The 24,595-nt window shown below is 40.7% G+C and overlaps 1 protein-coding gene across 4 annotated transcripts in view; it reads left to right on the forward strand.

Annotated features, from left to right (window-relative positions):
- Nbas (neuroblastoma amplified sequence) overlaps window positions 1-24,595 on the forward strand; it is a 295,155-nt gene that overhangs the window by 63,868 nt on the left and 206,692 nt on the right. For all 4 annotated transcript variants that reach the window (XM_021178926.1, XM_029484416.1, XM_021178925.2 and 1 more), the window contains exons 17-23: window positions 200-351; window positions 2,494-2,634; window positions 2,903-2,981; window positions 7,644-7,748; window positions 8,088-8,224; window positions 20,423-20,506; window positions 23,561-23,714. In XM_021178926.1, coding sequence (XP_021034585.1) covers window positions 200-351; window positions 2,494-2,634; window positions 2,903-2,981; window positions 7,644-7,748; window positions 8,088-8,224; window positions 20,423-20,506; window positions 23,561-23,714 — 852 coding nt within the window. The remainder of the gene's footprint in view (window positions 1-199; window positions 352-2,493; window positions 2,635-2,902; window positions 2,982-7,643; window positions 7,749-8,087; window positions 8,225-20,422; window positions 20,507-23,560; window positions 23,715-24,595) is intronic.

Genomic DNA, 24,595 nt, shown 5'->3' on the forward strand with positions numbered 1-24,595 from the left:
GTGGAATCACACTTCCTGTATCCAGTTGCTGTGAACAATAGTGAAATGAATTAGTGGTTTGTAAGGCGCTGCCTAGGACCTAGTTCTTTTTAATGGTGCTAATACCTTCTGTCTAGTTATAATTCTAGAAAGCGATCATCAGGTTTTATAAGGTACAATCTGTCCATAAATGCCTCTGTTTATTTCTCTTTGTATGTAGAGTAAAATCAAGAAGCGGTCTTGGGTTCTCCATGAGTGTTTGGAGAGAGTTCCTGAGAATGTGGACGCTGCCAAGGAACTGCTGCAGTATGGCTTGAAAGGCACAGACCTGGAGGCTCTTGTTGCCATAGGGAAGGGTGTGGATGATGGCAGGTTGGTTTTGAAGGTTTGCGCTCACTGCAAAGGTGACATGGAGAAAGCTGAGGCTGCAACCTTGGGCCAGGCAGATGTTGAGCACACTGTTGAAGCTGTTGCAGTTGACTGCTACTATCTTCCCTTTCAGTTAAATATATTTGTAGGCAATGGTTTGAAGCTGAGGCATACCTGGTCTTCTCAGGCTAATTAGATGCTGGGGCTCCGTGGCACTAGCAACCTATAGGGTCATACTCAGAACCTTCTGGCTTTACTTGACTTAGGAAAGTCCCTCAGACAGTAACACTGTCCAGACGCCAGGTAGTAATATAGTAATGGTTTTAAATTGTTGTCAAAGTATTGCTTACCAGACATTTGGGACTTCGATAAAATATAAATGATATTGTATACTTGATAATTAACTAATTTAAATGAGATTAACACTTTATAATATGTTAAGATTATAAATAATGTGATATTTATTTCTATGTAATGAAAATCAAAACCATGATAACTTATCATTTAAATCCAGTTACTATGGCTGTTCTAAAAGAGATAATAGTTAACAAATGTTAGTGAGGACACAGAGAAAGAGAAACTCTGGCTCAATTTAGTAAGACTGTAAATTGATATAAGCATCATGGAAAATGAAACGTAGGTTCCTCAAGATACTAAAAAGAGAAATACCATGTGATCCAGGGATTCTGTTAATGTATATTCATAAGAAGACGATGAAAACACTTTATTAAGGAGATTAAATGTATACCCCTATTTAAAACAGCTAAGACACAGAAGCTAAGACAGAATCAGCTAAGATGTCCATCAACAAATAAGCAGATCATTTACATAATTGAATAGTAGAATCATTTTGCCCATAAAATCACAAAGTTGGGGCTTAGAGAAATGGCTCAATGGTTAAAAGCACTTGTCACTATTTCAGAAGCCCTGAGTTTGATTGCCAGCATCCACACTGTGCCCCTCACAACTGCATTTACTCTAGTTCCAGAGGATCCAACTCTCATGTACATCTGTGTGCGCGCACACATAAAGTAAGGAAACCTTTAACAAACAAACTTGCAACTGCTTGTAACTTCAGTTCTAGTTGTCTGACACTGCCTTTTGGGCTCTATGGGTACCACATGTGGTCATGATGCACACACATGGATGCAGGCACTTATACATACATATAAAAGAAAATTAAAAAAAATCTTAAAAAACATGGACAGAGGCTTATTATTTGTAGCAATATAAATGGAAGTGAATGTCAGTCACAAGATGAAGTATAGTAACTGAAGCGATATGTGGACTTACTTCATATGAGCAATCTGAGAAAGCTGATGTTTTTAACCAGTGAGCAGAGCAGTGGGTACCAGAGCCTGAGGAAGAGCAAAGGAGAGGCAGATGATAGATTGAGATGTACTGAATCCCAGGCAGATTTACAGAATGCATGTTGGTGTTCATATTGTACTGTACCATTCAGAAGAAATATACAAGGTGATGTTGAATATTCTCATCATAAATATGAAAATGTGTCACATGATGAGAAGTCCACAGTGTACAAAGGTACTCTGAACTGAAGGTCCCTGAAAAGCTGCACCTTTGTGACAGTTCTGCAGACTTACCAAACAGAACTTCCTGTGATTGTACAAGATGGAATAGTGCAGATCAAAACCCGAAATTATCTTGGTCTATCTTTAGTTCCCATTAAGTCCATTCATCACCCATCTCTGTATGTGCTGTAACATCCTTTGACTATCAGCTCAAACCTTAGAAATGCATTAAATTAATCATTTACTTCCACCAAAAAAGAGGATTATAGACAGGTTATAGACAGAAGTGATTCGAATTTTAAAACCTGTTTTACATTGGGTGAGTGTCCTCGATCTAACCATGTGCACTGCTTCCCTAGGTCGATGTCCTTTCTATGTTTTAAATGTCTGTGGTCATTGCTTATCCTCATTACTTGTCCCGTCGATACAGTGAATGAACTATGCTGTTTGGCAGAATTTTAAAAAGATATTTTTTCTGTTTGGTGGACATTAACTTAATTGAATAAATATTCACAGTAGGACAAAGTAGCCTTCCGTTACATGAAGAAACAAACAAACAAACAAACAAACAAACAACTTAATGAAAATCAAATGAGTTCTTTTCTCTGTGTAGATTTACCTTACCGGGTGACATAGACATTGACAGCATCGCCTATGAGGAGCTTTCCCCACCAGACAAAGAGCCTTCCAAGAGCAAACGGCAGGAAGAGCTTAAGAAGAGACGCGAACTGCTTAAATTAGTGAACTTTTCAAAGTAAGCGAGTCATTTATTATTGCTCACTGGGAAATAGAATCTCTGGTCCTTTCCCTGTGCTCTTTACTAGTGTGAGTCACTAAGTTACTTCAGCAGCTTGAACACTTTTTGTTTAGCCCTCATGATTTTACATACAGTTCTAAGAGCTGCAAGCTGAAGGGAACACAGGTTATTTTCATGCTCTTTTGCCTCAGATAGACAGCATATGTCAGTGAACAGAAGCACGTATGTATAAATGTAAGCAACTCAATTGAGTTCTTCCGCATAGGTTGACCCTGGAACAAAAGGAACTGTGCCGTTGTAGACTGAAGTTATTAACCTTCTTAGATCGTCTTGCGACATATGAGGTAAGGAATGACGTAAGCCCTCCAGTGATGCACATCATCTGGGCTTACACATGCCATCTTGTCCTAGTGGCTCCTGTTTTAGTTTTTCATGTTATTTATATGGGAAAATTCAGTTATTGAAAAGTCAAGTTCTTTAGTACAAGGGTTTGGGTAAAAACTGAAAGTTGTAAAAGTTGAAACGTTGTTTTCTTGGACTAGAGAATAAAAAGGCTTTACCTGTTTACACATATGCTCTCTAAATTTACAACCCTTTAAATCGACTCCGTGTGTATTCTAGGGAGTGGCACAGAGTTGGTTCTAGTGTGCAATTTCAGGACATACTGACTTCAATATTTATAGAACAAATATTCTTACCCATTTTAGTGAAACATGGAAGAAACATGCTCAGAATGGTAGAAAGTTTTTAGAAGCCAAGGTAGAGGAATTGTGTTGATTTGAGAGCAGACTAGGCTGTGTAATATGACCTGATTTCAGAAGTCGAAAACCATCAAAACCCTCCCTCACAAAACCCCTAAGTGGAAGTGAGAGGCCTTTCAGCGGCCGTGAATGGGTTGGTCAGTTTGTTTGCCTGTTTTTCATATGATGCTCTTACCTGAGGTTGCTCAGCTTTCCTCTTTTCCCATCTGAGGAGACTCAGTCTCATGTGTGCGAGGCAGGCATCACACTGCTGGGCAGCATACCTGTGCTTTCAGGTTTCACAGCTAGGTTCTGACCTGAAGTGTGGCCTCAGAGGTCATCCCTCCTTCAGTCCACTGGGCCTCTCTTATATGGCCTCACCTTTGGCCTGTGGCATGAGCAGCCCTAGAATGCTGAAGATATTTAATACTTCTGGTCATGCATGTAAACTCAGAAGTCTTGGATTCCCCACCCCTTCCCCACCCCTTGAAATGTTATCAGACAAAACTCGAAAGGAAAAGGTGGTAATTCCAAATGGAGATCACATGTAGAAAATGAAATTAGATCCCTACCCCTACCCTTGTTCATCAAGGATAAAAAAAAAAACAAAAACAACAACAACAAAAAAAAAACAGGCATGAATTTAAGGCCAGCCTGGACTCCATAGTAAGTTTCAGGATAGCCAGGGTCACATAGTGAGACCTTGTCTACAACAACAACAACAACAACAACAACAACAACAACAACAAGGGAGGAGGAGGTGGAGTTGGAGAGAAGGAGAAGAAAACATTAAAACTATTTTTTTTCTGAGCTGAGTTCTTTGTGCCACAGTTAAGGGCAGGCAGATAATGTAAGATGAGAAACTTAGGGAGAGTTCCTGATGAGTTCATTGGCTGCAACTGGCTTAGCTGTTGGATGGTTATATTCCCTTAAAGCATATTATTTTCATTTTGGTTCTGTGACATTTTAAGGTAATATTAAGAATAAACATATTTAGAACTGCCTTTGTCTGTACAGTGTGGTTCATTGCTTTCATAGTTCATTTTCATTTTATTGGATGATAATATCTTAGAAAAGATACTAGCAATGTTGAGTTTGTGTACTTAATTTTCTTTCATTATTCATTGACTATTGAATTGCTATCCTCCGTATGACATTAGCAAGTGTATTGTTATATATTATGATACTGACCTTTAAAATACTTCTGAGACCACTCTTTTTTGGAAATTAACCTTTTAGAAAGTAGATGGCTTGGATGAACTTGGCTATTAAAACTCTCTTGTGAGACTGTTCAGCTGTTATGTTGGTAGGTATATTGTGCTAGAGGCAGGCTTTGCATTTCCGTCATCAAGCATGGCTAATTTTATTAATTCCATATACAGAAAGTAAAAGTGAATTCATTTACATTTAACCTAGGCACTTCCTACATGCCAGCTATGGTATGATGCTGTTGCTGGATGTAGGGAGACATGAGCAGCGATTTTCATGGAATCCTCAGCATACAGACTTTAAGTGATGGTAACAGTATGACGAACTGATGAAGCAGAGGAGAGAAATGTATTGAACTCTTCCTGGAGATACCCAAGGGACCTCTATAAGGAAGTTACCATCAACTAGTTTGTAAAAAGAAAAGAAGAAATATTGATAAGACACCGGAGGGTCAGAGTTTTGTTTTCTTTGTTTTTGTAATTCTGGAGATCAGCATGGTATTTGACTCACTGCAGACCTTGTAAATTCCTGTTGAAAGTGTGTACAGGGAGTTTCTTCAAAACTACCTTCACAGTCTGTCATCCACTGCCCCATAGACTTAGTCTCTATAATTTGGTAATTTCCCAGCAGCCCTTTGAGGCCATCACTGCAATCCTTATTTTGTGACGATGAAACCTTAGAGCAGTAAGTAGCTTGTCGAGATAAGTAGGAAGCATAGGCAGGTCTCACTGGCTAGGAGCTAATGTTGAGAACTGGAGTGCTAGATACAGGCTAGGGCATGAATGAGGAGGGCATGTCCTTGAGAATGTATGCTTGCTTGGTGTTGGTATAGCAAAGGGAGGAAGGGACATTGTTTAGATGTTAGTGGGAACCAGCAAGTAGAGGGGTGGGAGAAATTTATACAACGGAAGTGTCTTAGTTAGGGTTCTATTGCTGTGACAAGACACCATGTCCAAAAACTAAGTTGGGGAGGACAGGACTGTTCATCATTGAAAGAAGTCAGGACAGAAACTCAAATAGGGCAGGATCCTGGAGGCAAGAGGTGGTGCAGAGGCCATGGAGGGATGATACTTACTGGCTCTCTTCCCATGGCATGCTCAGCCTGCTTTCTTATAAAACCCAGTACCACCAGTCCAGTGATAGCATCACCCCCAAACTCTGATCAATCACTAATAAAGAAAGTGTCCTACAGCTATATCTTATGGAGGCATTTTTCTCAATTGAGTTTCCCTCCTTTCAGACAACTCTAGCTTGTGTCAAGTTGACACACAAAACAAGCCACTGCCAGTTAAAAAAAAGAAAGGCATACTTTCATGATGATAGAAGAATTGAAATGGGGTCCAGAACATGGGTGCAGCTTTGAGACATGGAAGGTTAAGCAGCGTGCTTGTTTTGGTCATCACTGAAGGAAGGAGAATCATTGGTGCAGATGTAGGCAGACTTGCAGTTTTGATGAGTTGGATGCTGAGGTTCCATCAGATAGTTCCAGCTTAAAATGAATGCTTTCATCAAAGAGTGGTATTTGAGGAAGATATTGGATGTTTAGAAAACCTGTGAAAGTTTGTAATTGATTAGGAAGGAGCAGCACATATAAGAAGTACCCACTCTCCATTTGAACACTTCCATTTTAACTTTGTCAGAATTTTTTTTAGCCTTTCATTATAAAAAATTCAACCTTGAAGAGATTCACAGAGCATAGCGTGGTGAACCCAGAGGTACTCTTTTACAACCTCAAACATTTTCCACATGTGCCACCTTTACAGCTTCCTGTTTTTATTTCCACACACATGCCTTTCCTTTTACTAAAATATTTCCATGAAAATCCCAGAAATCTTACCATTTTAAACCATGTGTTTATATCTCTAATTAATATAGACATTATTTTCATTTTTATATTTTTAATATTTTTATTAGATATTTTCTTTATTTACATTTCAAATGTTATCCCCTTTCCTAGTTTCCCCTTCACAAATCCCCTATCCCCTCCCCCTACTCCCCAATCCACCCATTCCCATTCCCAGTCCTGGCTTTCCCCTATACTGGGGCATAGAACCTTCACAGGACCTAGGGCCTCTCCTCCCATTGATGACTGACTAGGCCATCCTCTGCTACATTTGCAGCTAGAGCCATGAGTCCCACCAAGTTTTTTCTTTGATTGGTGGTATAGTTCCAAGGAGCTCGGGGGGTACTGGTTAGTTCATATTGATGTTCCTCCTATGGGGCTTCAGACCCCTTCAGCTCATTGGGTCCTTTCTCTAGCTCCTTCATTGGGGATCTTGTGCTCCGTCCAATGGATGATTGTAAGCATCCACTTCTGTATTTGCCAGGCACTGGCAGAGCCCCTATAGGAGACTATATCAGGCTCCTGTCAGCAAGCTCTTGTTGGCATCTACCATAGTGTCTGGGTTTGGTGGTTGTTTATGGGATGGATGCCCAAATGGGGTAGTCTCTGGACTTTAAAAAGAACGATGACATTATTATTTCTAACAAAATTCACAGCAATTTCTTCATATCATCTGATATGCTCAGAGATCTCTGGTGCTGCCCAAATGCTTTAAAAGATACACTTGGTTCACATCTTAGTAGGCAGTAAGCTATGTGAAGGCAGGGCAAGTGTACTGTTGGCTGTATCTCCAGTGCTTCTCCAAGTGCCCCTAGGATGTGGTGGGCACAGTCCATGTGTGTTTCCGAGTGAATGAAAGGGCCTCTTGCAGTTACTATCACTCAGCAACAGGAGTCAAATTCATCTGGTGTTTTCACATAGACGTGGTAGGTACCTATAATAGTAGCCATGGTAATCATTGCTTATATGTTGTTATCAGGTGGTTTGGGGTTGTCCTATAGAGATCAATTTAATTTTTACCATTTCATCTATTTAAGTGTTAATAACACTTATAACAAGTATAGCTCCTAAAAAGATAAAGTGCTTTAGTTAACAGTTGATAGTTGGAATAAACTATTTTGGGTCTTATTTATTTTGGCAGGCAGAGGTATAAGAGATTCATATTTTCTTGTCACCATATTTGGAAGCCTATTTACTGTCACTGTTTCCCTCAGGAAATCCTAGGGGCGCTACATGCATCTGAACAGAGGTATGATGCTGAATTTTTTAAGAAGTTCAGAAGTCAGAATATTGTTCTCTCAGCAAGAACGTATGCTCGGGTAATTGCTTTTTGCAAATAGAGTAATTATGGTTATTAACACTAAATCTTTGAGCTGTGTAGTTAATGTTAGTGCATGCATATGCTGTTACACTCTCCTTTCTGTTATAATATTAACAACTGTACAGAAAATGGAATTATATTTTAAAAATATCACCATTAGAGTTTTAAAATAAATAATTTTATAATGTTAGATTGAGAAAAATGAAAATAAGGAAAAACGAAGCATATTTCAAAATAACTCATCAAAACTGTATGTAAAGTTTTGAATGTTGTCATAAACATCAGTCCTTTACTTCTAAGGTTCATAGTAGACACTTGTGCCTTGCATTTCCTACAGGAGAGTAATGTCCAAGCCCTGGAAATCCTGCTGACATACCATGGCTCTCATCTGCTCCCTCATCGCCTTGCCATCCTCTCTAACTTCCCAGAAACCACCTCTCCACACGAATATGCTGTTTTGTTGCCAGAGGCTTGGTATGTTACTCTGTTTTATCAGTTATGGTTGTGTGTATGTGTATACATATGTGTGTGTGTGTGTCTAATGTAGACATCTTGCATTTTTAAAAATAACCTTTTAAAACTTAGTTAAAATGAGCAAAAATATATTTATGAAGATAGGGGTTAGCATTCTGTCTTAACTCCACCCCACAGGTACCTGGCAAAAGCCAGGTAGGCCTGACCCAGTATAAAAAGGGACTGCTTGTCCCTTCCTCTTGTTCTCTTGTTCTTCCCTTCTTGCTCCTGCTCAGTCCTCCCTCCCTTCCCCATTCCCTTTCCCCCTCTCTTCATGTGCTCCTGGCTGGCCTCTACTACTTCTCTTCTCTTCTCTTCTCTTCTCTTCTCTTCTCTTCTCTTCTCTTCTCTTCTCTTCTCTTCTCTTCTCTTCTCTTCTCCCCTCTTCTCTTCTCCCCTCTTCTCCCCTCCCCTCCCCTCCCCTCCCCTCTGCCTTCTCTGCCTTCTCTGCCTTCTCTGCCTTCTCTGCCTTCTCTGCCTTCTCTGCCTTCTCTGCCTTTACTATCCTCCTAACTCCCCTCCCCATGCCTTGAAAAAACTATTTTATCGAGTTTATAGCCATTGTGTGGCTGATCCCTCAGGGGGAAGGGATGCCTTGGCATGGACCTGCTGAGACATACCTCACCACACTCCCATAGAACATATCCCCCTGCCCCCCCCCTTTATCTTTATCTTTTTATAAACACATCAATAGGGTCATTTTCACATGACTTGTTTTCTGACTAAAAACAATGCCTGGGCTAACAGTGTGTGCTGGAATTAGATATCTCTTTCAGAAACTGACTAGGGACGTTGCTGTGTCTGCAGCCTCTGCTGCTGCACAGCCCCTTCTCTGACTGAAATCCCAGAGACACAAAGAGGAATTCAGAGTACACTAGTTAGACTAGTACTCTTTATGTGACAGCTAGGATGTCTGAGAAATGGTCACAACAGGGCATCTGTGCCCTAAGCCTGTGTAGACATCAGGTCCCAGAATTACCACATTTTTTTCCCCCATTAATTCACTTTGCCTTCTGATCACTGTCCCCACCCTCAAGCCCTCCCTCCCTTTCTTTTCTGAGAGAGTGTAGGCCCAGTGATACCCAGTGATGGGCATTCCCAAACCTGGAACATCAAGTCTCTGCAGGATTTGTTTCATTGGCTCCCATTGAGGCCAGACAAGACAGCCCAGTTACAGGAACAAGATCCACAGACAAGGGTTAGAGACAGCTCCCTCTCCACTTGTTGGGGGACTCATGTACCACTCGTGATCTCCTAGACACTAATATTTCCTTTTATTTCTTTTATTTTTACTTTTTTTTTGGTAGGGAATTTTCTTTCTTTCTTTTTTTAGGTATTTATTTCATTTACATTTCCAATGCTATCCCAAAAGTCCCCTACACGCTTTCCCACCCACTCCCCCAACCACCCACTCCCACTTCTTGGCCCTGGCGTTCCCCTGTACTGAGGCAGATAAAGTTTACACGACCAATGGGCCTCTCTTTCCAATGATGGCTGACTAGGCCATCTTCTGATACATATGCAGCTAGAGACAAGAGCTCCGGGGTACTGGTTATTTCATATTGTTGTTCCACCAATAGGGCTGCAGATCCCTTTAGCTCCTTGGGTACTTTCTCTGGCTCCTCCATTGGGATCCTCCATGTGATCCATCCAATAGCTGACTGTGAGCATCCACTTCTGTGTTTGTTAGGTCCCGCCATAGTTTCACAAGAGACAGCTCTATCTGGGTCCTTTCAGCAAAATCTTGCTAGTGTATGCAATGGTGTCAGTGTTTGGAAGCTGATTATGGGATGGATTCCCGGATATGGCAGTCTCTAGATGGTCCATCCTTTCATCTCAGCTCCAGACTTTGTCTCTGAAACACCTTCCATGGGTGTTTTGTTCCCAATTCTAAGAAGGGGCTTTTTTTTTTTTTTTTGGTTTTTGAGATAAGAGTCTCACTAAGGGTTCATGCTTGACTGGAAGTCACCTTACAGACAGCCTCCAGGACATGCAGAACAGCCTCGGGCATGCAGTGACTTCCTGCTTCTATGGCTCCCGAGTACTGGGATTATAGGCCAGCATGACATAGGCACACTCGCTTTTCTTAAAGACAACACAAGAGTGACTGTGTAAATCTGATCCTTCCATTGACATAAGAGGCTATAAGTGTGCTTAGGGGACTGGAGGAAGCTCCATGTGTATGAAAGAGAATGGCTTGTAGGGATTTCTTAGTTACAGAGTGTAGGAATGAAAAGAGAATCAGCTAAGGATAAATAGGGATTAATATTAGAGCAACAGAGGTAAAATAGGAGAGAAACAAGTGGGTGATGGGAGAGCAGGAAGCACAGGGGAGAGGGCAGCTCCAGCTCCAGCTCCAGGCTGAGTGGAAGCAGGCCGCCAGAGAACAGTACACTTACAGAGCTAAGTCAGTTCTAGAGCTGAGGACTGAGACTGGCTGCCATGTTCCCAGGCTAGCCCGCGCCCTTTGGGGGATACAGTCTTAGAGAGACAGTGGCTGAGGGATTGAAACAGAGTAGAACAAAGTAATGTACCAAGCAGAATTGATTGTGACTGAGACCTTGCCTGAGCGCAGATCCTGTGTGGCTGCGCTATCCCTTAATGGGCTCTTAGGCTGGAGTTTTCTGATCATTTCTGTGTTTGAGACTTCCCATGTTGATCTTTGTGCTTTGTCTTTTGACCAGAGTGGGTGGATCATGGCTTAGACAGTGGGTACTCCATTAATCTGGACTCTTGTATGGGCAGATTGGATATATCGCTATTCTTTTCCAGAAAGTGTCCTAAGGAAAGTTGCCGGTATTTATTTGAAGGGTTTTGAGGACCGTACAGTTTGCTTGCCAGGTCTGGCAGTCTAGCCCTTGCTTGTAGCATCTGTTTGTCTGTCCCATGAGCCTGCTTCTGTTCCACTTCAACCAGACTGCTCTTGGTGGGGTAACTGGAGAGACTCAGGAGAGGTGCTGAAGTGACCTTGACTGCTCATCATAGTGGGTGGCAGCATGTAAGCCCAGATCTTCCCTGTAGAGGAGACACTGCACTGGTCAAGTTGGGATGGTTCTGGTCAGCCAGTAGTTTTGCAAAGAATTATTTTTCATTTCAGTTGGGTAGAGTTGTGTGTATGTGTAGGGTGTGCTTGCCAATGGAGGCTGGGTGTGTCTGATCTCTTGGAGTTACAGACAATTATGAGCTTCTTGACACAGGCGCTGGGAGCTGAACTGAGGTCCTGTGTGAGAGCAGTGAGTATTCTAAACCACTGGGCTGTCTTTCTAGTTCCTGATTAGCCAGTTCTGAGAGATCCAACTTTTATCAGTCTTGTGGCTGCAAAGCGTCCTGTTTTGTGATGTATATCATCTCTCTTAAATCCTCAGGCATGTTTGACGTTGATGAAATGTCACTTGTGTAAAGCTTTGAAGTTACATTTTTCTTTGTTACAGGTGTTGTATCATTTTATTTATCAGCTACCTTACCTATTTGTCATTTTTGCTACAATATTTACAGTTTATACTCTGATTTTAAAGCCCCAAAGTGACATTTCTTAAGAGTCTTTGTAGGATCTTTGTTTGCTTAAGAGAGATACTCATTACATTTTATTTTTTATAATTTTAGTATCTGTAGAACATTTAAATAATTTTCTTTATTTTTGTCTAGACTTTGTTATTTTACCACCTTCTCTTCCTGTGACATCTTTTCAGAATGATGACTGCTGAAAAAGTAACTGGATGACTTAGTTGTCTGTGGAAGTAACAGCTGAGGGTACCTAAAACTCAGGATCTGCCTTACCTTCTTTAGTGGCACTTCAGGCTTCTCTCTTGTGAATGACCTGACTTTAGCCTTAGTCCTTCCTGATGTGGTATGGAAGGTAGGCAGGGCTGTGCTAGCTTAGTTAGCATTTCTATTGCTGTGATTAAAAACCATGAATAAACATACCTTGGGGAGAAAAGGGTTTATTTCCTCTTACTGTTTGTAGTTCTCCATCCAAGGAAGTCAGGACAGGAACCTTGAGACAGGAACTGAAGCAGAAGCCATGAAGAACTCTGGTTGCTGGCTTGTTCAGCCTGCTTTTTTACGTACTGAAGGAATACTTGCCCATGAATGCTGCTGCTACTGTGGGCAGAGCTGTTCTACATCAGTTATCAAATATCGAGAAAATGCTCCACCACTTTCCACTCTGATGGGAGAGTTTTCTCAAATGAGCTTCCCTCTTCTCAGATGACTCCAGCTTATATCAAACTGACAAAATTAACCAACACAGGTACATGAAAAAGCCACAGAGGACAGTGCCCAAGTGCCCGCTGTTGGCAGTTATTAACAGAGAGTTAGTTCTCTACTAAGGTTTGTTTGGCCTTTTGTACCTCTGAGACACTGTATAATACTTAGTGGCTTAGATTTCCTACTGGGTTAAGTTCATTTTCAGAAACATTGGAAGGAAAATAGAGAATTCCTGTGTTCTATTAGTCTGGATTTCCATCTCATTAATACATATAGAGCACATATTCCAGAATAAGAAAATAGTGAGTTATCAATTCTGGTGTATTATGGAACATGCATTATTAAAAGTCTTTGCATTGTGCAGATCATCAAAGAAACTAGAAACTGCAGGGCATGCGAGAGAAATGCGGTTAGAGGCATTGGTCCAGTGATGGAAAGTAAGCAGCCAATCAAGCATTTGTGTGAACTGATGCATGCAACATACTGCTAAACCCCGGCACTGGCAGGAACAGAAGAGCTTCCTTCCATTCAGAAGCCAGCATCAAGACACTTTCAGGTTGTGAGCTTTAGGACATAGAAGGAGGAGGGCCACAGAAACCTGATGGAAACTCGATATTCCAGGAATGGTTGGAATGGCATCTGATGTACGGATTGGAAGAGGAAGCTGGTTGCCATTGAGAAGTATTCATGGATCTGGGAAATGATGTATCTGCCTGGATGACTGCTGTTTTGTGTTTATGTGCCCCAAGTATAGCTGTGACTACAACCACAGAAAATTGCCAACTTATGCTTAAAACAGTGTGAGATTCTCTTGGTGGGGAGATATAAACTGAAGGTATAGTTTTCTAGCATGGACTTTGTAGATGGTAGCATTTTGTCTCACTAACAAAAGGCTTGACATGGCTGAAGCATCCTACAGAGAAAATCAGCATCATAGGAATAGGCTTCCAAGATTACAACATTGTACACAGACCTCATATGCTAGAATTAAAAAAAATATTATTATTTTGATATTTTTATGTACAAGTATTATGCCTATATGTATGTGTATATATACACATATACATACACGCACACACACACACATATTCATTCTGTACTTTTAACACATGGAAGTAAGTTTTCTACTTAATTATATGAAATTATTTAACATGTTTACTAGTTAATAAAAATATTTATTATGATATATTCCTGAATAGCCACAAGAATAGACTGAATATTTATTTTGTATTATTATTCCAAAGTATACTTGTCAGTAACAGCAGTTTGTCTTTATCTTACTATATTTAATTAACATATAAATAACCCTGGGAGACACTTTCTCCAATTTTTGATATAGTCAAATCTGTTTAAACATATTTGTAATAAGAAATAGCATTCTATCAGGAATCAAATTCATACTTGGTAATAAAACATACATTAAGGTATTTTACTTCGTTTTGTATCCATTTCATTTATTCTTATAATTTTGGATACTGTGCATGGAAACTATGGAAAAGTCCCATGGCATATGTAGACTGGCTCATGACCTGGTGGAGGATGTGGAAAGATGGCGGTTTGCTCTCTAATTTAGAGTTCAGTGGGGCTGATCCTGTCTGTCTAGCCAGGTACTTTTGGAAACCCCAGTTCCAAGCACTTCTGTGGTGTTTAGTGGATGGTGACAATGCTCACAGACAGGCTGAAGTACTCACAGGGCTACTGTTGACCATAGCAGAGTCTGAAATGCTCCCAGTGAAGGTGAGCTGCTCGCAGTGAGGCTGAGGAACAGACGGTGAGGTCGGAGAGCTCACGGTGATGCTGAGGAGCACATAGCGAGGCTAAGGGGCTCCCAGTGAAGCAGTTGTTCACAGTAGAGGGTGAGGGGCTATTTTTTTTTTTTTAATTGGACTGGAGGTGGAAATGGTAGAAGACACCAGTTTTATTTTTTTAATGAATCATTTATTTATTTATTTATTTATTTCACATTTTTAAAAACTAGGTATTTTCTTATTTTACATTTCAAATGCTATTCCAAAAGTCCCCCATAACCTCCTCCCCCACTCCCCTACCCACCTACTCCCACTTCTTGGCCCTGGTGTTCCCCTGTACTGAGGCATATAAAGATTGCAAGACCACGGGGCCTCTCTTCCCAATGATGGCCAACTAGGCCATCTTCTGCTACATATGCAGCTAGAGACACGAGCTCTGGGGGGTACTGGTTAGTTCATGTTGTTGTTCTGTCTACAGGGTTACAGACCCCTTTAGGGGTACTTTGTCTAGCTCCTCTACTGGGGGCCCTGCGTTCCATCCAATAGCTGACTGTGAGCATCCACTTCTGTGTTTGCCAGGCACCGGCATAGCCTCACAAGAGACAGCTATATCAGGGTCTTTTCAGCAAAATCTTGCTGGCAAGATTTTGGTATGCAATCAATGGTGTCTGCCTTTGGAGGCTGATCCCCAAGTGCGGCAGTCTCTAGATGGTCCATCCTTTCGTCTCAGCTCCAGATTTTGTCTCTGTAACTCCTTCCATGGGTGTTTTGTTCCCAATTCTAAGAAGGGGCAAAGTGACCACACTTTGGTCTTCGTTCTTCTTGAGTTTCATGTGTTTTGCAACTTGTATCTTGGGTATTCTAAGTTTCTGGGCTAATATCCACTTATCAGTGAGTACATATTGTGTGAGTTCTTTTGTGATTGGGTTACCTCACTCAGGATGATGCCCTCCAGGTCTATCCATTTGTCTAGAAATTTCATAAATCCATTCTTTTTAATAGCTGAGTAGTACTCCATTGTGTAAATGTACCACATTTTCTGTATCCATTCCTCTGTTGAGGGGCATCTGGGTTCTTTCCATCTTCTGGCTATTATTATAAATAAGGCTGCTACGCACATAGTGAAGCATGTGTCCTTCTTACCGGTTGGAACATCTTCTGGATATATGCCCAGGAGAGGTATTTTGGGATCCTCTGGTAGTACTATGTCCAGTTTTCTGAGGAACCGCCAGACTGATTTCCAGAGTGGTTGTACAAGCTTGCAGTCCCACCAACAATGAAGGAGTGTTCCTCTTTCTCCACATCCTCGCCAGCATCTGTGGTCACCTGCATTTTTGATCTTAGCCATTCTGACTGGTGTGAGGTGGAATCTCAGGTTTGGTTTGATTTGCATTTCCCTGATGATTAAGGATGCTGAACATTTTTTCAGGTGAGAAGACACTAGTTTTATTCTAGTGATATCTCTACTCCTTTGTTGTTCCTTGGTTTGTTGATATTAATCATCATATATAGAATACTCTTAATTATATAACCGATTTTTATGGGGAAATTTGTTAGTGGATATCCAACTGGACTTTGTGGCTTTTCCTTAAAATATAATGATTTTTTTTCCAAACTAGTACTCTGAAATAGTCAAGTCATTTCAAAATTAAAACCTCATTTTTATACATGGTTTTAAACATTGGTTAGGGAGACCAGGCCTTTTTTAGAAATTATCATATGGTGTTATAGATTATCATGCAGTAGATCTTGCAATGTTAACTAAAATCATATGTATCTTGTATTTACTATTTAGGAAAAACCTTATTGCTGGTGTGAAAAATAACAATGTGTTCATAAAGGTTAATACTGAACATGTGCTGTGTGCTGGAGTCATTTAGGAGCTTTCTAAGTACTAATTCAGTTTTCTGTAGGCCCTGACTGGGAGTGATGCCTTTGGGCAGGTCTTTTTCTGTCTTGGTGCTATGTGGGGTAACTAGCTTTGTGATGTTTTCCAGCTGGGTATATGATCAACTTGACTTTTGTTTATTGATGACAACCCCAATGGAGTTACACATGTGGACCCAAATTATCATTACTTTGGAGGGTTTATTTACTGGTACATTTTCTTCTTTGCTAAATGATAGAAAGGGATAGAAGTCCACATCTTGAAACCAATGCATAAGAGGTAGCAATTAGTAGCAATTCACTGTCTTCTCAGCCTTTGTTTCTCAGGTACATAACGTGGACAAAAGAACTTTTGGAAGTCTGTTTCTCCTACTGTTTGCTCGAAAGAAAACATTTATATTTAGTGCAAGAAGTATTTGGTGAGAGGATTATTGAGTATAATAGAACTTATTATAGCATTGCCTTTCTGCTGGCAGATAAATGCTACCTTGAAATGAAACCAGCATAGTTAATTATTGAGAAAACATACGAACAAGGCTTTAATACAAAGAATCCTAAAGTCAAACAAAAGCAGGCATTGGTTTGTAAAGAGAAAATTTCAGCTTACTACTTGTATTTTTTTTTTTTTCAGTAGCAATGTTGTATTTAAGTTTTGGGCTTCAAATGGAGTATGAAAAAGAGTAAGATGAAACAAAGAAAGTGTAGGAACGTGCAACTTTGTGTTCCAGAGCTTGGCTTATTGGCTCCATGCTCAGCTGGCTCTTTTATGGGTAGCAGCAGTAGGATTTCTAGTGGGTTTTGAACTGTAATTTCACATGAGTCATTGGCGAGTGTCTTCCATGGTTAGAAGTGTAGAGGAAAGCACAATTAGTGGAAGGGTTTCTGTGAAGTTCCCTAAATCTCATTCTGTTTATCGTGTGCATGAGTAAGTTGTTGTGAGTTGGGAAGGATGGCTAGGTTGTTGCTTTCCTCATCAGTGTGCCAGAAGCTTGACTAGAAACACTGCACAGAGGGAAGATTTATTCTGGCTTGCACACAGTCCGTTATGGTGGGAGGGGATAAATGCAGTAGCTGGGCTTATCATGGTGGAGAAGAGGAGGGGGACAGACACATAGAAAGAGACAGAGATGCATCACCCACTTTTTTTTCCCCAGCAGACCCTACCTCCTAAAGGGTTCTATGCTTTCTCTAAGCAGTTGCTATTAACTGGGGACCAAATGTATCAGTGTATGGGCCTACGGGGTCATTTTCCATCTGAACTGTAGCAGTGAGCTTCAGAGATGGATCTGTTCTTGTCCTCCCCTCCCCATGTGGCATACAGTGAAATGCCCACCTATCCTTAAAGCCAATATAAACGTATATTCCAAGCACTTATGCTCCCAGGCATTCTGAACCAGCTGTGTAGCTTTGCCTTGTATCAGTTTAAGATGAGGGTGTCATTCCCTACCTCACTCTGATCTATAAGTCTGTCCTGTATCAGTCATTGACATGTCTTTTATTATGAATAGACCATTCTTTTTGTTGCCATATTATAGTTCTGACTTTTTATGTTATTCATGAGAAGACTTTTTAATTCTCTGTTGTTCTGTTAATTATTTAACTCAGTAATCACATTTCTTTAGAGTCTGCTAAGTACCAGGCACTGTTTTAGTTTCCAAGGATATAACAGTAGACAAAATAAATACAAACCCTGCTGTCATAGTTACTTTTTGAGTTGCTGTGATGAAACACTCTGAGAAGAGCAACCTAAGGGAGAAATGGTTTATTTGGTTCTGAATTGGTAGGTACAACCCATCATGGCCGAGAAGTCAAGGTTGCAGGAGCTTGAGGCAGCTGGTCACATTGACTCCACAATCAGGAAGCAGAAAGTGATCGATAAATGCTTGTGCTCAGTTCATTTCCTTGTTATCATAAGATCCAGTATACTAGCCTAGGGAATGGTGCCACCTGCCGTGTCTGGGTCTTTGAGACAGACTCTTACTATCTAGCTGGGGATCACCTAGGATGCACTTGGTGTTCAGTTAGTTTTGAATTCAAGGTGCCCCTGCCTGAGGTGTCTAAGAGATGTGCCTGTAGCCATGCGTGGCTTTTTTTTTTTTTTATTGTGTAAACACTGGTAATCAGATATGAAAATAAATCATGTTTTATCAAAATTCACTTTTTAGACTAGACATTTATATATATATACACATATATGCATGTATATGTATAATCACTGGAAGGTAAAGAAAATAATATAGCTGCCTTTGCTAGATTGCTAGGACTGAGGGGAGGTATTGCACATTAATTAAAAGCAGTGTGTACCGTTTGGGCCATAGTGAGAGCTCAGTAAATGATTGAGGAGTGTTGTTCCTGATTGTTGCGTCAGTGATAAGGAGTGGAGCTAGTTTTGCTTTGATAGTAAAGTGAAATACATCATTACTAACAGGGCTTTCTAGGTCTACCTTTCAGTGTGGGCCTCTGAACAGAACTTATTTTTATTGTAGTAATAGGGTTCTTAGCCATCTTATTCAAAACAGGCCCATAAAAGTGTTTTACAGTTTCCTAGAGTACATTGTACATTCATCTTGCTTGGCTGAGGGCCTACCCTTACTAAGCACTGTAGGAAGAACTCTTGACTCTAATATATTCTCCATGTGGAAAATACAAATAGCAGCTTGTGATGTATTTTTTCTGAAATTCTTTTTGAAAACATTTCTGTAGCTTAAGGAACCGTGTCTGCTTTGATTGGAAACGTTGTAATAGCTGCCCAGATGTAGTTCTTCTCCTCGTTCTCGATTCACTGCACTAATTTGTTGTTGAGTTGGCAGAGTGGGCATTATCATCATCTCCATCCAAAATGTTATCTTTCTCACTTCCCATTGCAGCAGTTTGCAACAAAATACTTCTGACATGAAAGGAAATAGAATAGTCTATTTGATGACAAATGAATAGTATAATACTTAGGGCTTTTGTCCTGTGTCCGCATCTGAATCTTTTTAAAATTTACAAATCTGAGCATAAACACATTCACAGTGTGACTTTGACACTTGGTTTACTAGTCTAGTCTATTATGTGTTGGTTGAAAAGCTGTGATTTTAGCATAGCATCTGACCAGCTTATTTAGTAGTTGGAGGATCTAGACTCTGGCTGATTTGTTCCAGCAACATCCGCTGGCACAATGCTGTTGCTGAGCCATTTCCACTCCTTCCCCGACCTCAGGAGATCTGCCTCCACTACCGAACCCGCTAGTTCTCTCCTGTTCCTTTCATATGATGACCAATCTCTTTACCAGTGTCATTTCCCAGTTTATGGAGTCTTCCTTGTGTAGAAATTGTTTCATGACTCAACAGAAGAGCATTTGGTTCTTGCTTTGGGGCTGTGATACATTTAAGGAAAGTGCCCCAATTGATAGTCACAATTCACAGATAGAAAAGTGAAAACAAAAGCAAACCCAAACCCAAACCCAAGCATTTCACTGAAGTGCATAAGCCAGGCTATTCAAAGTTCTTTTAAAAAAAGTTTCATCTTTATTCTGACTTGAGCATGTTTCTATCTTGTACATGGATCTGTGGCTGTTAGAGCTAAAGAGGACTCTGCAGACAATGTTTAAAGCCCTACACAGCTTCTGTTTTCTGTGACTGATGATTTATAGCAAACGGCTCTCTGTATTAACATGTTGTGTTCACTCATTCTGTCTTCACTTAAGCTGACTCTTTTTAAACATATGTCATTATTTGTGCATGTGTGTATACATGGTTACACATATGGCAATCAGAGGGCAATTGTGTGGAGTGAGTTCTCAACTTCTCCCTTTAAATGGATTCTGGGGATTGGTGATAAGCATTTAGTTGTATGTGGCTCTTTAAATTGACATTCATAATAAACAAAGTTAAAACTAACTTTCTTAGTATTCATCTGCTGTCTTATTTTAGTGGTTAATGTATGCCCATAGAGCTAGTGAACTACTGGACTAGGATCACAGATAGACTGTTTCCATAGTTACTGGAATCTCAGATAGATAGGACTGGGATGATTGAAATGAAACATACAGTGCAGGCTTTTGATCATTCTTTAGGCATGTGAGTGAACACACACTCATGTTATCCTTTAACTCACTGCTGCTTTTTTTTCTTTTAAATAGTTTAAAGATGAAAAAAAAGAGCACTGTTTTATATAAAGTATATACTGTCTCCACTCTGTCATGTACCACTTAGAGTAGCATGAACAATAATCTTCATGGCTATACCTTGTATTTATTTCTAGTCCTATGCATTATGAAGCTAAGTAGTTTGTATTTTAAAAGCTAAGGTGTTTTTGTTTTGTTTTTTAATTGTAGTTGGAACAATGACTCCTTGACAATCATCCCTTGGGCTGAGCATAAACACCGAGCTGAAGACTGGTGCGAGGCGTTGGAATGCAGGCTAGTATGAACCAGCACAAGGTGTCTTCCTTTCTTTGTAGTATAGGTCAATAGATGGCCCTATAAAAAAACTGATGCATGAAGTCCTATGTGATGTTATTCATTAGTCCAGAGTATTTTAGTTGAGTTTTGAAATAACTAATCTTAATTACTTTGGATATATTAAAAATTTAATGAGAAAGTACCAGTTGTTAAAAGAGAACTGTTTAAGCTATGATCTTTATCACAACTCTTCATTAAGATATATTCTTAGATAAATTTTAGTTCTTATTTTTCAAAGACTGCAGTTAGAGAAGCCTCAGAATGTGGAGATGTCAAGTGCTACACAAGGGGGAGTATGTGTGTGCATAGAGTGAGGTGTGGTAGCATTGCCAGTAGAGGGCACATTTGAATCCCTGTATTCTCCACTCAGCAGAAATAGGGATGGGCCCTTTACCTGTCCTTCTCCTTACTGCCCTCTCATGAGACAAGGTATCTATCCTTTGGGCCTGCAGACTGCTAGTTGAGTTATCAGTCCTCCATGCTGCTGGATGTAAGGAAGTACATCTGGAGAGGGGATAGCGATGCGATGCTCCAAAGATCCAGCCTCTTAGAAATTTTACACATCTGGCCTCCCTTCATGTAGAATTTGGAGAATCAATCTATCTTCCTTCCTTCCTTCCTTCCTTCCTTCCTTCCTTCCTTCCTTCCTTCCTTCCTTCCTTCCTTCCTTCCTTCCTTTCTGCCTTCCTTTCTGCCTTTCTTTCTTTTCTTTTCTTTTCTTTTCTTTTCTTTTCTTTTCTTTTCTTTTCTTTTCTTTTCTTTTCTTTTCTTTTCTTTCTTGAGAAATGATCTAGATTCTCAAAAGTTTGGGCACTACCTGGACACAGTGGAGCTAACAAATGAACAGGTCCTGTCACATCCATTGAGGTTTCTGGACATGTGAGGATAGATTCTGTTAGATGGAACAAAATGAGCAGGCACATATACAGATAGTGGAACAGTGACAGTGAAGAGGAGACATCCTGCAAAACGTAGAAAATTTCAAAAGTTAAAACTACTATAATCCAGGAGACAAGTTACTGTGATTTGTACAAATAAAATAAGTAAAAATCATAGTCGGCATGTTCCAAGGGACAACCCACCGCGTGGCCACAGAGATGGCCCTTGTTAACTTAGTGGTCACAAAACAAAAAAACATGAATGTGGGGAAGGACTTCTTAAAACAACCTAAGTTAATACCATAGGACTGCAGACAATAGGAACAGGACCAAGAGAACTTGCTTAGGGGAGTTCAGAAATACAGTAGTATACAAAAACTAATAGGAGTCTAAGGTAGACTCAGGTAGAATCAAGGTGTTCCCTTAGAAACTAGAATAAATACACAGAGCTAGAATATAATATTATGGACATTAAAAAGACATAGATGATAGAGGACACACATTTAAGAGTAATTAGAATTTGAAGGGTTTGAGTTTTCAGATTGAAATGTTCTCTAAAGCATTTCACCGTGAGATTCTCGAATATCAAGAATATGTTCTTTAAAAGAGAATGAGCCCATTTCATGAAAGGAATTAAAAATCAGCATGACCTGGAATATGGATGCTAGGGTATTGAAGGGAAGGGGAAGGGAGGGGAGGAAGAGGGAGGGAGGGAGGGAGAGAGGGAGGGATAGGGAGAGGGGGGGGCAGAGCTATTGCTCACCGAGTAGAGAGCTGGGAGTGCTAGAGTTTAGTGTTTCATGGAGCTGGATATTTTAGCAAGGTCTATTGAAAAGGAACAGCTAGAAAAGATGAGAATCCTGGCTCTATTGCACATATGCTTCCTGGAGAATGCAGTGCATTTCTATCAAAGAGCGTGAGGGGTGAATAGGGAGGGCTGGAAAGAGCATCACAGGGACTCCTTGCTGCTGCTTATTTGCCTGCCTGAAATGAGAACTATTTAATAGCTTCCAGGGTGGGTGGGGTGGCATTGTGTGCAGTACTGGGGAGGTATCTCTGGTAAGTATGTTAACCACACCAGGAGAGGGGCTGAGTAAAGGGCTCCTGTGTGTGTGGAGCTCTGCCACACTGAGGTACATGCACAGTAGCAGGGTCTCAGGTATTTGGATACACTGCCCCAGCAATCATGGGCTCTGGGCCTGAGCAGATACTCAGCTGTAAAATCTCTACAAAACATAGTGACTGTAAATAAAATTAAGGACCCGATTTGTATATTTGCATATTATCGTCCCCATTATTTTAATGAATAAATAGTCTACACGAGTTTCAGAGCCTTTGCTGATGGATTTGTTCAGATTTGGTTTTGAGCTCCACACGCTCTGTTTAATACTCATACTAACCAGTTGTCTGCTGTTGTATCAGCTCACTTGAATGACCCAGAAGGTCATTTGAGAAACTTGGGTTAATTTTTATTCTTTTGTTAATCTTCACCTTGGAAGTCAGTCCCCCATGCTTCCCCATGTAAACAGTTCTTATAATTCGTGATCCTCGTGTAGGCTCCTCTAGGAAGTCTCATCCTTGCAGCTGAGGGATGCTGTCAGGAGGCCTATGCTGTGGAAGAGCAGTGCTGGAGCCTGGTACAAGTGCACAGTCAATACAAATGAAGTGCACTTCTTATTTCCATGAAAACTAAAAAAATTAAAATTAAAATGAAATGAAATTAAAATTAAAAATTAAAATTAAGCAAGATTGCTTAATTCCAGTTCTAATTGGAATCCTTCCGGGACAGTTCCTACCCAAAACTGCTTGGCTTGTGTACATGCATTGAATCGGTGGGCTGGCAGAAGCAGCCAGTTGTGTGTGCTCTATAAGCCTTCCAGCCTTTGTTACTACCTATCTGACTGAGTTATGGCATAGTAGTTTTGATTTATTTTCCATACAGAACTTTGAAGTCAGGAAAACCAGTGGAAAAATGTTAAATTTCCTCAAGTGTTCCATTAACTTGCAAGGGGGTCTGTGAGAGAACCCCCTCTCACAGACACCCAGTCTCTTTAACTTGTTCTCTTGTCATCCCCATCTCTCATTTTCTGCAGCATTCCAGACAGTTATTAATTGTTCCCATCATGATTTGCAGAATGGTGGTGGAGCCGAGCCTGCAGGATGACAGTGAGTTCCTGTATGCTGCTCAGCCTGAGCTACTGCAGTACAGGACGCCCCAGCTTACTGTGGAGAAGGTGATGGTCTGGTATCAGAGCAGAGCAGAGGACATAGAGCACCATGCTGGGCAGGTGAGCAGAGGGGGCACTGTTCTCAGTGGTGTCGGAGGTGCCAGCTGGTCAGGATCCAGTCCCAGTGGACAGGAGAGTTGCGCCACGATTCTCAGGCGCAATTTTAAGGATGGAAGGACTATTTCTTAGTGCTTTTGTTCGTTTGACCTTTGCCCAGAAGCTTTTGTGATGTTTAGATTTTTATAAAGCAAGTACAGGCGAGAAAAGTTGTTCCAAATCACGTTTAAAATGTGAACTGCAAACTATGTTATGTATTGTTCCTGATTTTCTTGGCATTTTAGTGGATGTGTTACCATCTTAATTTTAGGGACTGTATTAACATAGAAAAAAAAGTTTGGGTAGTCCCAGTTACAGTGCACAAACACAGGCGATTGTGATTGTCCCAAGTGCCTTGTGTTTCCTTAGGCTTCTGCCTGACTTCCCAGCTCTGCATTCTTATCAGTTGTGGTTTTCTGTAGTGGTCTCCATCTGTCAAGAAGTTTCCTTAATGAGAGTGAGAACTACATTTATCTGTGCCAGTAAGACTAATTGTTGTTGTTTGGGATTTTGCTGGTTTAAAAAAAGTGCCAGTTGTAGGTTCGCCACCATGGTCTACGACTTCACTAGCACTGGGTAGTTGGGTAGGCTTCCAGTACTAAGTAGGATTTCCCTCTGGTTGAGTGAGCCTTCACTCCAGTTAGAAGCTCTTGGTTATTCCGAAGTATGTGTGTCACTGCAGCCTTAGGTTATTGTGTCATGCTGGCTATTTTTGAGGTTCTCGAGTGTTAGGACTCGGTAGGGATGCTGGATGCTTCCCTCCTTTGGGAGCTTGTGTGGTGCCTTCTGCTGCTATGAAAGCTAGCCCTGCAGGAAGAGCCTTTGAGGTCAGTTCTCGCTTAGGG

This window comes from Mus caroli, chromosome 12 (assembly GCF_900094665.2).
Source record: "Mus caroli chromosome 12, CAROLI_EIJ_v1.1, whole genome shotgun sequence".
In the NCBI taxonomy this organism is placed as follows: Eukaryota; Metazoa; Chordata; class Mammalia; order Rodentia; family Muridae; genus Mus; species Mus caroli.